Source organism: Nicotiana attenuata, unplaced genomic scaffold (assembly GCF_001879085.1).
Source record: "Nicotiana attenuata strain UT unplaced genomic scaffold, NIATTr2, whole genome shotgun sequence".
Lineage (NCBI taxonomy): Eukaryota > Viridiplantae > Streptophyta > Magnoliopsida > Solanales > Solanaceae > Nicotiana > Nicotiana attenuata.
The window spans coordinates 45,143-60,142 of NW_017674964.1; the positions used below are offsets into that span (position 1 = coordinate 45,143).

The 15,000-nt window shown below is 38.4% G+C and overlaps 1 protein-coding gene across 2 annotated transcripts in view; it reads right to left on the reverse strand.

The window, feature by feature from the left end:
* LOC109219513 (beta-glucosidase 18-like) overlaps positions 1–7,564 on the reverse strand; it is an 8,742-nt gene extending 1,178 nt beyond the window's left edge. Inside the window, exons 1-11 of one of the 2 annotated variants that reach the window (XM_019383972.1) lie at positions 7,239–7,564; positions 7,077–7,143; positions 6,698–6,756; positions 5,260–5,349; positions 2,487–2,562; positions 2,289–2,363; positions 1,733–1,820; positions 1,384–1,636; positions 757–872; positions 291–540; positions 85–187 (exon numbers count right to left, since the gene is read on the reverse strand). In XM_019383972.1, coding sequence (XP_019239517.1) covers positions 85–187; positions 291–540; positions 757–872; positions 1,384–1,636; positions 1,733–1,820; positions 2,289–2,363; positions 2,487–2,562; positions 5,260–5,349; positions 6,698–6,756; positions 7,077–7,143; positions 7,239–7,463 — 1,402 coding nt within the window. In that variant the 5' untranslated portion in view covers positions 7,464–7,564. The remainder of the gene's footprint in view (positions 1–84; positions 188–290; positions 541–756; positions 873–1,383; positions 1,637–1,732; positions 1,821–2,288; positions 2,364–2,486; positions 2,563–5,259; positions 5,350–6,697; positions 6,757–7,076; positions 7,144–7,238) is intronic. The other variant, XM_019383973.1, reaches the window with a different exon arrangement.
* Between the last annotated feature and the right edge of the window lie 7,436 nt (positions 7,565–15,000).

The window sequence follows — 15,000 nt, forward strand, 5'->3', positions numbered from 1 at the left end:
AGAGAGAGACGGGAGAGTACTTAATTAATGACAAAGTAATATTTGTAAAATTGCATCAAGGTTAACTTTTGGCTTTTCTGTTACCATTTTCAGTGATGATGATTGGAGTGTTATTGAATCTTTCCTTCATGTACATCACAAGCTTTTCCATTCCTTCAGGGTACACAAAGAGCCAGTCCATTGTAGTCTGAATCATTTAGAAGATAAAGAAATCAATGAATGTCTCAGTATCAAAACTGCTGCTACCTCATTTTCTACAGAAATTGATTAGTACTACTGATCATACTTACAGGTTCACCAATGTACGCGCCGTCTTTTTCTGTAGTACGAAAATAAGAACCCTCTGACCAAGAGGTGCCATTTTCACAGGCGGAGTACAAGCAATCTTTTATATAAGCAGCAGTGTAATGATTGATGCCAATGAAATCGAGGCCGTTGTTCAGTTTTTTCAAATCATTGTTTGAAAAAACAGGCAGGTTAGTTCCAAGAATTTGTTGCATTTCTTCAGGATATCTTCCAAATATAATAGGGTCTAAAAACCTGCATACCAATTAATCAAAACATTCCTTTTTCTTGTTTTCATTCACTTCTGTTTCTGGTAATATAAGCTATGTTGCTCCGACTCTCCGAAAATGTCGCCAGGTGCGTGTCGGATCCTCCAAAAGCAGTGTAATTTCGGAGGGTCCGATACGGGTGCGACGCCATTTTGAAGAGTCCACGCAACATAAAATATAAGCACTGATTAAGAAGTCTTACCAGTTGTAAACGAAAGCTCGAGCTCTCTGAGCTGCAGATTTGTCTTCTGAGGAATCGCTAAAAGGTTCATACCATTGAGTATTTAAAGAAATTCCAATCATGCCTCCTTGTCTTTCCTACATGCCAGCAAAGAACAAACTAAAATTACTAGTTTTGTAACTTTGTTATATTAATACTTTAGACCAATTTTGTCTAAGGGGTGATTGAAATAAAAGACTCAGAAGTAAGGGTAGCCTGGTGCACTAAGCTCCCGCTATGCGCGGGGTTGAGAGAAGGGCTGAACCACAAGGGTCAATTGTACGCAGTCTTTGCCTACATTTCTGCAGAGGCTATTTTCACGATAGTAAAACAAAATAAAACGGTGAACTTAATAAAGAACTTAAATTCTATTCTCTGACTGTGTAAAAGAACTTTTAAGCTATCAGATCACCCAAAAGATAGATGCAGAAAGGAGCCGGAATGGCCAAAGGATAAATTGTCTACATTTTGTCTTGTAATCTCTACCACTTTCCAACTTTCCAACCCCCTCCGCCGCGTCTAATCTCCGCGTAATAACATCATTTATCCACTTAAATTCCATCCCTTAGCAACTAACATGCTCAAGAGTAACATGACAGTTGAAATAACCTGATATTTAGTTCTGTAAATGCTGACAGCCGCGGCGTGGGATAGGATCATATTGTGGGCAGCAATGAAGGGTTCCTTTTCCGAATTCCCAGCACTGCAATTACCAAATGAACGAGAGCATCGAGCTGGAGGAAAAGTCCCCAATCTATAGCCGCGAACGGCCATCACATTTGGCTCATTTATAGTCACCCAGTATTTAACTCTGTCTCCAAAATATTTAAAACATATGTCTGCATAATAACTGAAATCTCTCCTGGAAACAGAACAGATTTTGTTCAGCAGAGTAGGTCATTGATAATATATATATAGCTACCTTTTCGCGATGTATAAGAAGGGACAAACTGCTTACTGTATTTTCGGACTTAGCCAACCGCCATATCTGTCTTCAAGTTCTTGAGGTATATCATAATGTGTTAACGTGACAGACGGTTCGATCCCTAAAATCATAGCAAATAAAAGAATTTGTCAAAGCCAACATAGGTTTACTTCCCGCATATATTTTAGACTATTGTAAAGTTGTCTTCATGCGACCTATAAGTCACAGGTTCGAGCCGTGGAATCAGGGTAGGCTGTTCACATCACACCTCTTGTGGTGCAGCCCTTCCCCGGACATTATGTGAATGCGGGATGCTTCGTGCACCGGGCTGCCCTTTTTGTGAATCAAAATATGTGTAAAGTTGTCTTCGTGCGACCGATAGGTCACAAGTTCGAGCCGTGAAATCAGCCACTGATGCTTGCATCAGGGTAGACTGCCTACATCACACCCCTTGAGATGCGGCCTTTCCCCGGACCCTACATGAATGCTGGATGCTTCGTGCACCGGACTGCCCTTTTCATGAATCAAAATATGGTGAAGTGTGAACATAACAAAAGGTCACTAAATCAATGAGATAAGCAGAAATTACCTTTCTGTATGAGTGCATTAATCAGCTTATTGTAATGCTGAATTCCAGCCATATTGATATCTCTATACATCCCATCTGATTCAGTTATTGGACAAAAAGGGTTATTAATTAGTAAAAAACGCGCTTAAATTCAATAATTGAGGAGTTTACATCCTGAAATATGAGATAGAGACAAGAGAAGTGATAGTTGTAACTTACTGGGTAGAATTCTTGCCCATGAAATAGAGAAACGAAAGCTATTCACTCCCATATCTTCCATAAGCTTGATATCTTCCTGTTTTCATTTATTTCCAAAAATTAGAATTATTGGATTTCAAGCATTTCTTTACACACACACACATATAATCAAGTGATCTTTCGACTCCTTAATTTTCATTCTTAGATTATTTCCAAAAATCAAGAATTCTTGCATAGTCAAGTGATCTTTCAACTCCTTAAACTTCTTGCCAAACGAAGATTTACAGCCATTAGTCTTGCTATCTTGCAAGTTTCCTTCATCCCAAGCTGCTAAATTAGCTCTTAAATTAGTAACACAAGTGTGATACTGGCCCGTATTAAGTTTCACTTGGCCCACCACCTTTGATCCACGAGTCATATCCTCGAACTAAGTTTCACGTGGACCATATCACGATCCACGGGTCAACTTTTGAGATTGACTGTGCCATCCACCTGAGCTAGCATTTATAACCACCAAAGCCCGGAGCTAGCTTCTTGTTGTGCGCGTGTGTCTCTAGGCTACCTTGGCATGGTAAAGGTAATAAACGAGCTTTATGAAGTCACTCCGTCATTTCATACTCATCATGCCGAACCATTTGCTTTGATGCCAGTTGTTAGGCTAGCTCAATCAGCCTTAATATAATTTTAACATGGCACTTTGGACCAAGTGCGCATAGTTTTACTTAAAAAGGTCACACAATATTTAGAGTATCCTTATACTTCATATGAAGCTTTTCAATCTTTTCAATTATCAATGTAGAATTTATTCGATCACACGCCCAACAAAAAGTATATCCACTTACTGCATTTTTTATATAATGGTGAATTAGTGATTAGCTCAGAGCAACAAAGTGACATCTAATTAAGTCTTCAGCTCTTATTGTGAAATATTACACTTTCTCTTTGTGTCATAAGCAAGTTGTTAATACAAATTACGCAATCTCTCTGATGTCTGTTTGTTGATTTTCGTCGAATAAATCTTCACAATGATGTATTTTGACTTCACAAAGTCACAAATTTGTGTAATGACAATTTACTTATAGGGGGAGTTTAGTACAAAGGAAAAAAATTCATAAAAAATACTTTTTTTGAAAAATAAATAGTTCTATTACGTATTTTCTAGATAAGTAAAAAATATTATTCCAGGAACGTTTTGTAAAAAATCTAGACAAATACTAAAGGGTAGGGTTGGGATGGTGGGGCCATGGGGTTGGGGGTGATGAGGGGTGGGGGTAGGGGTGAGGGTGGTGTGGGGGTGACGATGGGTGTTCGGGTGTCGGGTGAGAATGGGAAGTGGGGACGAGTGTGGGGGTGCGGGGTTGAGGTGTAGGTGGACGTAGAGGTAGGGTGGTGAGGTGAATAGGGGTTAGGGGTGGGCCATGAGATTCTGTGTAGAGAGGAGACAAGTAGTTGGAATGCCACATAGGTGAAAGTCATTTTCCTTGCAATCATATTTAGAGAAATTTACTCGATCATTTATGTAGATTCAATTTTAACAAATAAAATAGAACCAGCAAAGGGTATAGCCTAGTGGTCAATGAAGTGAGAAGAATTATGATGTCCTCACGATCAAATTTCAGTGGAGGCAAAAATATTACTCGCTTTGTCCCGATTTATATGTAATAATTTTGATTTTCAGAGTCAAACTTTTTACTTTTTTAACTGCAAATTTGGACATTGATGATTTTTTTAATATGTCCAAACCTTGACATATATAGTTATTCGATGCATATACTAGTAAGAGATAGCAAGTACCCCCAAAATTAAACGAGCTGCGTGCAAATTGTCCTAAACACTGTTATCACTAGGTACAACACAACTTGTATTTTGGCCTATGCCGACTTTTCTGTAACATCATTGCATAAGGGGACAGGTTGAAGAAAACAAGCAAATATGGAAACCTCTTGGGGTGTGTTTGCTATGAAAGAAAATATTTTCCTATAAAATATTTTCATGAAAAATGAGTGATTGTGTCACTTGTTTTCCCTTGTTTGGTTGGTGAGTGGAAATCTTTTTCCGAAAATATTTTTTTAGGAAAATAGCCTTTTATACTACTCTCCTCACCCCCCCCCCCCCCTAAAAAAAAAAAAAACTCAACGTTTTCAGGACTCGATTTTCTTGAAGGATTTACTTATTTTCCAAAAATTCACACAAACTCAAAGAAACTAATGCGCTGCTTATTTTTTCTACTCAAAAACAACGTTGAAATTTGTGCTCCATAACTAAATAGAAAATACTCTTTTTTTGGTTGAAAAGAAAGTATTCTTTCTATAACATGAAAATAAAGTACTAGTTTTGTTGAAACTTTTTCTAGATCATAAAAGGAAAGTACTTTTTTTGTAAAAATGACTTATATGATGAAAAGAAAATACTCATTTGTTGAAATGAAAAAAAAATACTCTATTTATAACATGAAAAAAAAGTATTATTACTAATATTTCTATTTAAAGTGGGGAGTCGGGGGGCGAGGGTGGGACTGGGGGTGGGGCAAGGGTGGGGATGGGGGTGGATTGGAGGGGGTTGGTGGGGAAGGTTGAAAAAGAGTTTTGGAAAATATTTTCTCTTCTCTTGATAGAGAAAAAAAATTTCTCTAATTGAAGAAAAATTAATTCATGAGAAAAATATTTTTAAAACATTTAAGCCAACCAACATAAAAATATTAAAAAATATTTTCCAGAAAGTATTTTCCTTCGTACCAAACGCACCCTCAATGTCCCATCAAAAGATATGCCGCATAGCTCTACGCAATGATTACCTGACACGCAAATACTATGCTTGTGGGACAACATTCAGCAGAAACCACATATTTTCGTTTGACATAGGAATCCTCACTGGTCCACAAATTCTGTACCAAAGAAAATTTCCAACGACAATGACTAATATAAAGATCTTGTCCACTGGTGTTTGTTGTTAAAAATCACGTGAAATATCCTTTTCCAGAAATTTTTGCAAGAATTGACAAAAGATTTTAAAATTTTAGCAACATGGAAAACAAACGCCAAGACCAAAAACCAAACGGCCTCTAGTGGAAGTCAAATTTGCATTGTGATTAAATCAAATTGCAGTAAACATTAAATAATGCACCAAAAAAGTCACTGTGGTTTATAAAAAATGTAACAAGGAGTAAGCACATATCAGTTACAGTATATACTTTACGTACTAGCTTTGCTCATATAGCTTATAGTACTACATGCGAGTAATATACTTTACGTACAAGCTGTTGGATGTATGAACAAAATTCCATTATTGAAAAGATTGAAAAATTACAATGAATTAATAAGAAATTGATAACATATAAGGAGCGGTGTATTCCCTTAGGGGTCGTTTGGTTGCCGGTTAGAGTTATGCAGGTATTAGTTATACATGTATTAGTTATGCAGGGATTAGTTATGCAGGGATAAGTAATGCAGGGATTAGTTATGCAGGTATTAGTTATGCAGAGATTATTTTTTTGAATGTTTGGTTTGTTGTATTAGAAATTGATATACATTATATAAATTTTAAAGTAAAATGCTTGTTTACAACTATACCCCTGGCCTTCTTTTGCATTGCTTTTTCTCTCTTTCCATTTATGTAGGAAATAATTTAGTTAGGAACTTTGATGTTACTTTCACTTCTTCGTCATACTACTGAACTATGTGAAGTTTAGACATATTTGATTTTCACTTCTTAGTTTTGGTATTTTCATTTTCTAGTGGCTTCTCCAGTTTGCTTTTGCTAGTTTGTTCTTTAAAAGTGAGAGAAGACAAGGTATATAGTTGGCAAGTGAAAGCAAGTGAAACCTGTTGACGGGTTGGCAGAGAAATAAGGAAGCCTTATGTGTAAAGTGATAGGGGTAAATTTGTCATTTCAGTATTTTATCCATGTATTACTAATACATGTATTAGTTATTCCATCTTCTACCCCGCATAAAATAATACACAGATTGACTCATAACTTATACATGTATTATTTATGCATAATTGAAAAATGTCAACCAAACATGGTATTAGTTATACAGAATTTTATACAAAATAACTATTGTCTACCAAACATGGTATAAGTTATGTTACCCCTTATACATGAATAACCTTTCTTCTAACCAGCTACCAAACGACCTCTTAGTGGACGTATATGAATTAGTCAGGTCAATAAACTTCAAATATTATAACGACAAAAAACACAAACAAACAGCGGATGCATCAAAGGCGTACCCGATATCGGTTGTAATGGTCGAGAGCAATATCTCCATTACTTCCATCTGCTATGTGCCCTGCAGCAGATCCCCAGTCATATATTTTAATTCTTGATTATTATCTGGGAGAGGGGGAGAGGGGGGTGGAGGGGTGGTGCTAAATGTGCCAAACACGGGAAGAAATTTAGATATATATATATAGTCAAACTTCTTTGTAACAGCCTTGATTATTTCAATATTTTTTGTCTGCTATAGTGACGTATTGTTATAGAGGACATATATTATAACACAATATAAAATCAGTTCCGAGAAAAATTAGTCTTTTATAGTAAATGACTGTTATATAATAATGCTATTATATATAGAGAGAGATCTGACTGTAGTAATTTAAAGCTCACCAACTTCATGAGTAAAAACATCCCAATTGTTAAGGCCTTTTCCATCACTAAGGAAAGCTCCTTCAAACTGCAAAAGAAACAAGAATTTTTTTTTAAAAGTGCCCTAAAACAAAAAGTTCAACTACTGTATAAAACAAGATGTAGAAATAAGCAGAGAAAAACCTGGTAACTAGAAGAGGCTGTTCCAAACAAGAAAGTGCTTGGAAATGAAACTGAGTTTGGATATTCTTTGCCATTAAGGTAATTTTCTGTCTGAGAACATGATACCATGAAACCAGAAAAAGAAACACTTAGTGCAAATATTACATGCCAAACTATTGCAGTTGATTCCTTTATACTTAGAGAATAAATTACTGTGCTCATGAATGCAATGGAGAAAATACTCATTCTAAGGAAGGAAGGAAGAAGAAGGGTATTAGTGCATGGTTTGACTTACTTTTTCCTAATATTATATGTGTCAAATTTGAAGGTGTTTAAGATAGTAGAAAGAAGATACCCGAGTGCTTATATAGAAAACCACACGGTACTAACACTTATATTGGAGAAAATGAATATTACACGTGGAATTAATTATGTGGCTGACATGTCAAGACACGTGAACACTAGAAAAGCGACAGCTGGAGAAGAACATTAAAAAAGACCTGAGTCTTAATAGATACGAGCAAAACACCCACGAGATGAGAACAAACGGTTGCTTGAGTCTCTTTAGCGATTTGAGGAGGCACCAGTGGAATGAACCAAGACAATAAAAAGGGCAGATTCATTGGTCTTCAATTAATGAGCATGGATGATTACAAACGTTACAAAATCTTCACGAAACAGTTACAATTACCAATTATAACGTTTCATTATTGTCATTAATGCTCATAATGACTCGGTCATAAAAGGTAAAAGACGTCGTACTTGGAGATCACTATATAAGGGAAAGAAATGTCATCTGTATGGACACGTTTTGATTATTATTGGAATATTATTACTTTCTTTTGGTTTCTATTGATTACTTTGCTATTTCATATTCTAATTTCCTTTCTTATTACGAGAATATAGATTTTCTTGATTATCAGTAGCCCGAGTACTTCTAAAAATAAGCTTTAACCGAAATTGCTATTTTTTGGTTAAACAACACTAAGATTGTAGGGTCTATCCTATTCAACAATAGGCATGTTCCTATGAAATAAAACTTGGCTGACAACTCTTTCTTGGAGCTAAAGTTTGAAAATAAGTGGAGGAGATTAATATATCTCCTGTATCATTCTTTTAGACTACGTATTTTGCTCCTATAAAAGGATACGCCAACAAAGAGATAAAGAAAGAGCGAGACATTACAGACAGTGTATAAGAAAATAGTGTGTAAGAAAAATAGAGAGTGCGAGTGATATTGTAGTAAGATGGGAATATCCAAAAATGGTTATTTCTTTTAAGTGTTGTATTGGTCTTTGGAATATTTTACTCGTACCTACAAAGTGTAAAATTCCTTGCTATAGTGATATCAGTTTCTCCTTTCGGGGTCGTGGTTTTTTTTCTTATTCAGAAAGGTTTTCCACATAAAAATCTTGGTGCCATTGTCACTCTTTTATTCTTCTTGATTACTGTATCTCGGTTCTACGTTATTATTCTGCTTTTATTACCATGAATATTATTTACTGTGGGGGATTTATTCCCAACAATGGTATCAGAACACAGTTTTTGCTTGTACACAGAAATATTATTCACGGTCTATAATGCTATACTAAAACCGTCTAGAGTAACGTACGAGGTAGCAAAATTTAACGGAGATAGCGGTTTCTCAACATGGCAAAGAAGGATTAAGGATCTACTCATCCAACAAGGATTACACAAGGTACTAGATGTTGATGCCAAAAAGCCTGATACCATGAAAGTTGAGGATCGGATTGACTTGGATGAAAAGGCTGGTAGTGCAATCAGGTTGCACTTATCAGATGATGTGGTAAATAACATCATTGACGAAGACACCGCATGTGGTATTTGGATAAGGTTGGAAAGCCTATATATCTCCAAAACGTTGACAAATAAATTGTACCTAAAGAAATAGTTATACACTTTAGACATGGGTGATGGTACAAATTTTTTGTCATATTGTTTTTTAAACGGACTAATCACACAGCTCGTCAACCTCGGAGTAAAGATCGAGGAAGAAGATAAATCCATCGTGCTCTTGAATCGTTGCCATCTCCGTACGATAATTTGGAAACAACTATCCTGCATGGTAAGACCACCATTAAGTTAAAAGACGTCACATCGGCTCTTCTACTCAATGAGAAGATGAGAAACAAGCCTGAAAATCAAGGACAGACCCTCATCACAGAAGGTAGAGGCAAGAGTTACCAAAGGAGTTCAAGCAATTATGATAGATTTGGAGGTCGTGGAAAGTCCAAGAACTGATCCAAATTAAAAGCCAGAAATTGCTACAATTGCGATCAACCAGGATGCTTCAAAAGAGATAGCCCAAATCTAAGAAAGGGCAAAGGTGAAAGTAGTGGCCAAAAGAAAGACGATAACACAACTGCTACAATGCAAGATAATGATAATGTTGTTTTCTTCATAAATGAGGAAGAGAAATGCATGAACTTGGAAGGTCTAGAGTCGGAATGAGTGGTTGACACAACAACATCTTACCATGCCACACCGGTAAGAGATATTTTTTGTTGATATGTAGCAGATAATTTCGGCATTGTGAGAATGGGTAACACAAGTTACTCAAAGATTGCGGGGATTGGTGACATTTTTATCAAGAAAATGTCAGATGCACATTGATTCTAAAGGGTGTGCAACATGTACCTGATTTGCGGATGAACATGACCTCGAGAATTGCTTTAGACCAAGATGGATACAAGAACTATTTTGCAAATCAAAAGTGGAGACTCACCAAAGGATCATTGGTGATTGCGAAAGGAGTTGCTCGTGGCACATACATGACAAATATAGAAATATGCCGAGGTGAATTGAACGTGGCACAAGATAAGATTTATTTAGATTTGTGGCACAAAAGAATGGGTCATATGAGCGAGAAGGGATTGCAGATTCTTGTCAGGAAATCACTCGTATTTTTCGCCAAAAGTACAACAATAAAACCTTGTGACTATTGTTTATTTGGTAAGCAACACAGAGTTTCATTTCAAACATTGTTTGAAAATTTTTTTAATATACTTGATTTGGTATATTCTGATGTTTGCGGTCCAATAGAAATTGAATCAATGGGCGGTAACAAATATTTTGTTACTTTTGTTGATGATGCTTCACGTAAATTCTGGGTTTATATCTTGAAAACCAAAGATTAGGTGTTTCAAGTTTTCCAGAAGTTTCATGCTCTTGGAAAGGGAGACGGGTTGAAAGTTAAAGCATCTCCAAACTGACAATGGAGATGAATACACTTCAAGGAAATTTGAAGAGTATTGTTCGAGCCATGGGATCAGACATGAAAAGACAGTTCCTGGAACCCCACAACACAATGGTATAGCTGAGAGGATGAACCTCAGTATTATTAAGAAGGTTAGAAGCATGCTCAGAATGGCTAAATTGCCCAAGTCATTCTGGGGTGAAACAGTTCAGACAACATGTTACCTGATCAATAGGAGTCCATCAGTTCGGTTGAAGTCTGACATCCCAGTGAGAGTTTGGACCAACAAGGAGGTGTCCTACTCACATATGAAGGTGTTCAGTTGCAGAGCTTTTGCACATTTACCAAAGGAGTAGAGAACAAAGCTGGATGATAATTCTGTTCCCTGCATATTCATCGGATATGGAGACGAAGAGTTTGGATACATATTGTGGGATCTTGTAAAGAAGAAGGTCATCAGAAGCAGAGATATAATCTTTCGAGAAAGTGAAGTTGGAGTGGTAGATAATCAGTCAGAGAAGGCCAAGAATGGTATAATTCCTAACCTTGTTACCATTCCTTCTAATTCTAACTATCTCATAAGTGCAGAAAGTATGGCCGACGAGGTTTCCGAGCAGCGGGAGCAACATGGTGAGGTTATTAAGTAGGGGGGAGCAACTTGATGATAATGTCGAGCAAGTGGAGTACCCTACTCCGGAAGAAGAACAACCTCAACCCCTAAGGAGATCAGAAAGGCCAAGGGTAGAGTCATGCAGGTACCCTTTCGCACAATATGTCCTCATCCATGATGAGGGGGGGCCAGTAAACTTAAAGAGGTGTTGTCCCATCCAGAAAATTACCAATGGATGAAAGCCATGCAAAAAGAGATGGAATCTCTACAGAAAAATGGCACGTACAAGATGGTTGAACTTCCAAAGGGTAAAACACCACTCAAATAAAAGTGGGTCTTTAAACTGAAGAAAGATGGAAATGGCAAGCTGGTTCGATACAAAGCTCGATTGGTGGTAAAAGGCTTCGAACAGAAGAAAGGTATTGATTTTGTTGAAATTTTCTCACCTATTGTCGAAATGACTTCTGTTCGAACAATTTTGAGCTTAGCAGCTAGCCTAGATCTTGAAGTGGAGCAGTTGGACGTGAAAACTGCATTTCTTCACCGAGATTTGGAAGAAGAGATTTATATGGAGCAGCCAGAAGGATATGAAGTAGCTGAAAAGAAACACATGGTGTGAAAATTGAAGTCATTATGGGTTGAAGCAGGCACAAGGCAGTGGTACATGAAGTTTGACTCATTCATGAAAAGTCAAACCATAAAGACCGATTCCGATCATGTGTGTATTTCAAAAGAATTTCTGATAAAATCTTTATTATATTATTGTTGTATGTTGATGGCATGTTGATTGTAGGACAAGATAAGGAGCTAATTACAAAGTTGAAGAGAGATCTGTCCAAGTCATTTGATATGAAGGAGTTGGGCCCAGTACAACAAATTCTGGGGATGAAGATAGTTCGAGAGAGAACAAGCAGGCTATCTCAGGAGAAGTATATTGAACGTGTACTGGAACGCTTCAACATGAAAAGTGCTAAACCAGCTAGTCATCTAAAGATGAGCAAGAAGATTTGTCCTACAACAATGGAGGAGAAAGGGAACATGGATAGAGTTCATTATTCTTTAGCAGTCGGAAGCTTGATGTATGCAATGTTATGCACTAGACCAGATATTGCTCATGCACTTGGTGTTGTTAGAAGGTTCCTTGAAAATCTTGGAAAAAAATACCAAGAAGCAGTTAAGTGGATACTCAGGTACCTGAGAGGTACCTCTAGCGACTGGTTGTGTTTTGGAGGATCTAATCCAATCTTGAAGGGTTACACGGATGCTGATATGGCAAGTCATCTTGATTAACGTAAATCTATTGCTGGATACTTGTTCACATTTTCAGGTGGAGCTATATTATGGCAGTCGAAGTTGTAAAAGTGTGTCGCATTCACTATAAGTGAAGCATAGTATATTGCCGCTATTGAAGCTGGCAAGGAGATGGTATGGCTGAAATGGTTCCTTTGAGAGCTTGGATTGTATCAAAAGGAGTATGTAGTGTATTGTGATAGTCAAAATGCAATAGACCTGAGCAAAAACACCATGTATCATGTAAGGACGAAGCATATCGACGTGAGATATCACTAGATTCGGGAAAAGATAGAGGATAGATATATGTAGGTCAAGAAGATCCATACATAGATGAAACATATGAGTATGTATGCCGTGGATCAAATAGTACCGACGAATCCCTACCGCAGACATAAATAATACTTGTGATCACGGCATCTGAGGTGCCTGCATCTGGTCTGGCTGGAAAAGCACAGAACCTGGTTCGAGCACCAATTGACTGGCCTCCACCTCTAGGTTGGACCCTACCCACCTGCCCCCCGCCTCTAGGCGACCGGACGTCTAGTGCTTTAATCATAGGCTGATGACCCTATTGTACTGCCTTGCCCCGAAGTCTGGGACAAAACCTCTTCATGTGGACAAGATCCCCACACTCGTAATAATCCCTTAATACGGTGGACTACTAACCCGATGTCTGACCCTGATGGCCTAAGTACCCATTGGAGGAACCTTGAATAGCTGGTGGGCGGTAGGAGCTCTCTAGAATGGTGCTGAAATAGGGCCGCATTGGAGCACCCTGAGGAGGCGAGGTGTTGGATATATGGTCTTGCTAGACTGACCCCTCACGAACTGGCTTCTGCCCCCAGACAGAGCACCACTGAACCCTCCAGAATATCGAAACCGCTTGTCTCGCGGCATCTGCTCTCGGCTCCACTGACGAACACCCTTGATCCTCCGAGCTATCTCCACAACCAGGTCGTAAGAAGTCCCCATCTCAACCTCTCGGGCCATAGTGGCCTGGATACCAGAGTGCAAACCCGCAACAAACCTCAGCACTCTCTCTGCATTGGTTGGGAGTATCATAAGTGCATGGTGAGACAACTCAAAAAATCTCACCTTATAGTCGGTCGACGACATCTGACCTTGCTGAAGCTGCTCGAACTGAAATCGCAACTATTCCCTCTGAGAGGGTGGAATGTATTTATACAGAAAGAGACGTGTGAATTAGTCCCAAGTCAAGGGAGGACCTGCTGACCTGCCGAGAAGATATGATTGTCACCATCTACTGTCCCTACCCTCTAGCTGAAAGGTGGTAAAGTCCACCCCGTGGGACTTCAATATCCTCATGTTGTGTAGTCTATCCCTGCAACGATCAATAAAGTCCTGGGGGTCCTTATGTCGCTCACCTCCAAAGATAGGAGGATGTAGCCTGGTCCATCTATCCAATAGCTTCTGCGGCTCGCCGGCCGTAGCTGGTTTGGGCTCAGGTATAGCTATTGCAACTGGCTGAGCTCCGCGCACGGGGTAGTGCGCCTGCGGCCTGATATACGGCAACTGCATGCCCTGGAGCCTGAGCAGTAGGTCTGTGCTCCCCCTCTTTCATGAGATGTGGCTGAGTCTACTGGAAATAAACTATCTCGTGTCATAGAATCCATGAACCGTATATACGACCCATGACCTCCTGGAATCCCAGTGCGGACATGAAGTCCACCGGTCCCGACTCTGCTACAGACATCTCGCCATGCTCCTCAAGAATAAGATCCTTCACTGGATCAATTGGTGGCATAACCACAACAATTCTAATACCCTATAGCCTCTCAAAGATAAGTACGGACGTCTCCACACCGATCTGCAAGACTCTATTAGGCCTGCTCATAAATTGTGAGACCTACGTGAACCTGGATCTAATATCATGTTGTCATGACTCAATTTCTCCTACAGGTCGTGATGACACCCAACGTCGCCGCTAGGCAAGCCAACGGTGAACTAGTCATATATCTATTCTTTTTTAAAAAAAATTCAAAGTAGTCGATTTTTATTTTCATTAAGTAAATGAGAAGTGGAAAATATAATAAGGTAAAGCGAAAACCAATGAAAGAGCAAATGCAGTGAAATAAATGCTCAAAAGCCATAAAGTCTACTAGAATGTTTCCAAGAACAGGTGTCACAAGTGTATGAGCAACTAGAAGAATATACAAAATATTAAGCTACTGTCTGAAATAGAGTAGACAGAAAGTAAATACAAAAGAGAGACTGCGGGTGCTGCAGAACGGCCTCAGAGAGCAGCTCACCGCTAAGCCTCGGGATAATGTGGGTGCGCGCCTGGATGACTACCAAATGCACCTACCTCAGATCCTACATGATTAGTGCAGAAGTGTAGCGTGATTACATAAACAACATGTACCTAATAAGTATCCATTCTAACCTCGAAGAAGTAGTAACGAGGGGTCGACATCGACACTTACTATGGGCCAACAAATAAAATACGAAAATTCTAAATAAGCATAGAATATGTGAATAATAATAATAACACAATATCAAGCAGTGAATAAATGATTCTTTAACTGATAGTAAATTCCAAAATCTCCAACCAACACCTACTAACTCCAAATCAATTTCTGCCATTTAATAAATTATAACCTCTCAAGCCATAAAATAATATCAAGTGTAATCAGGTTCCAAGT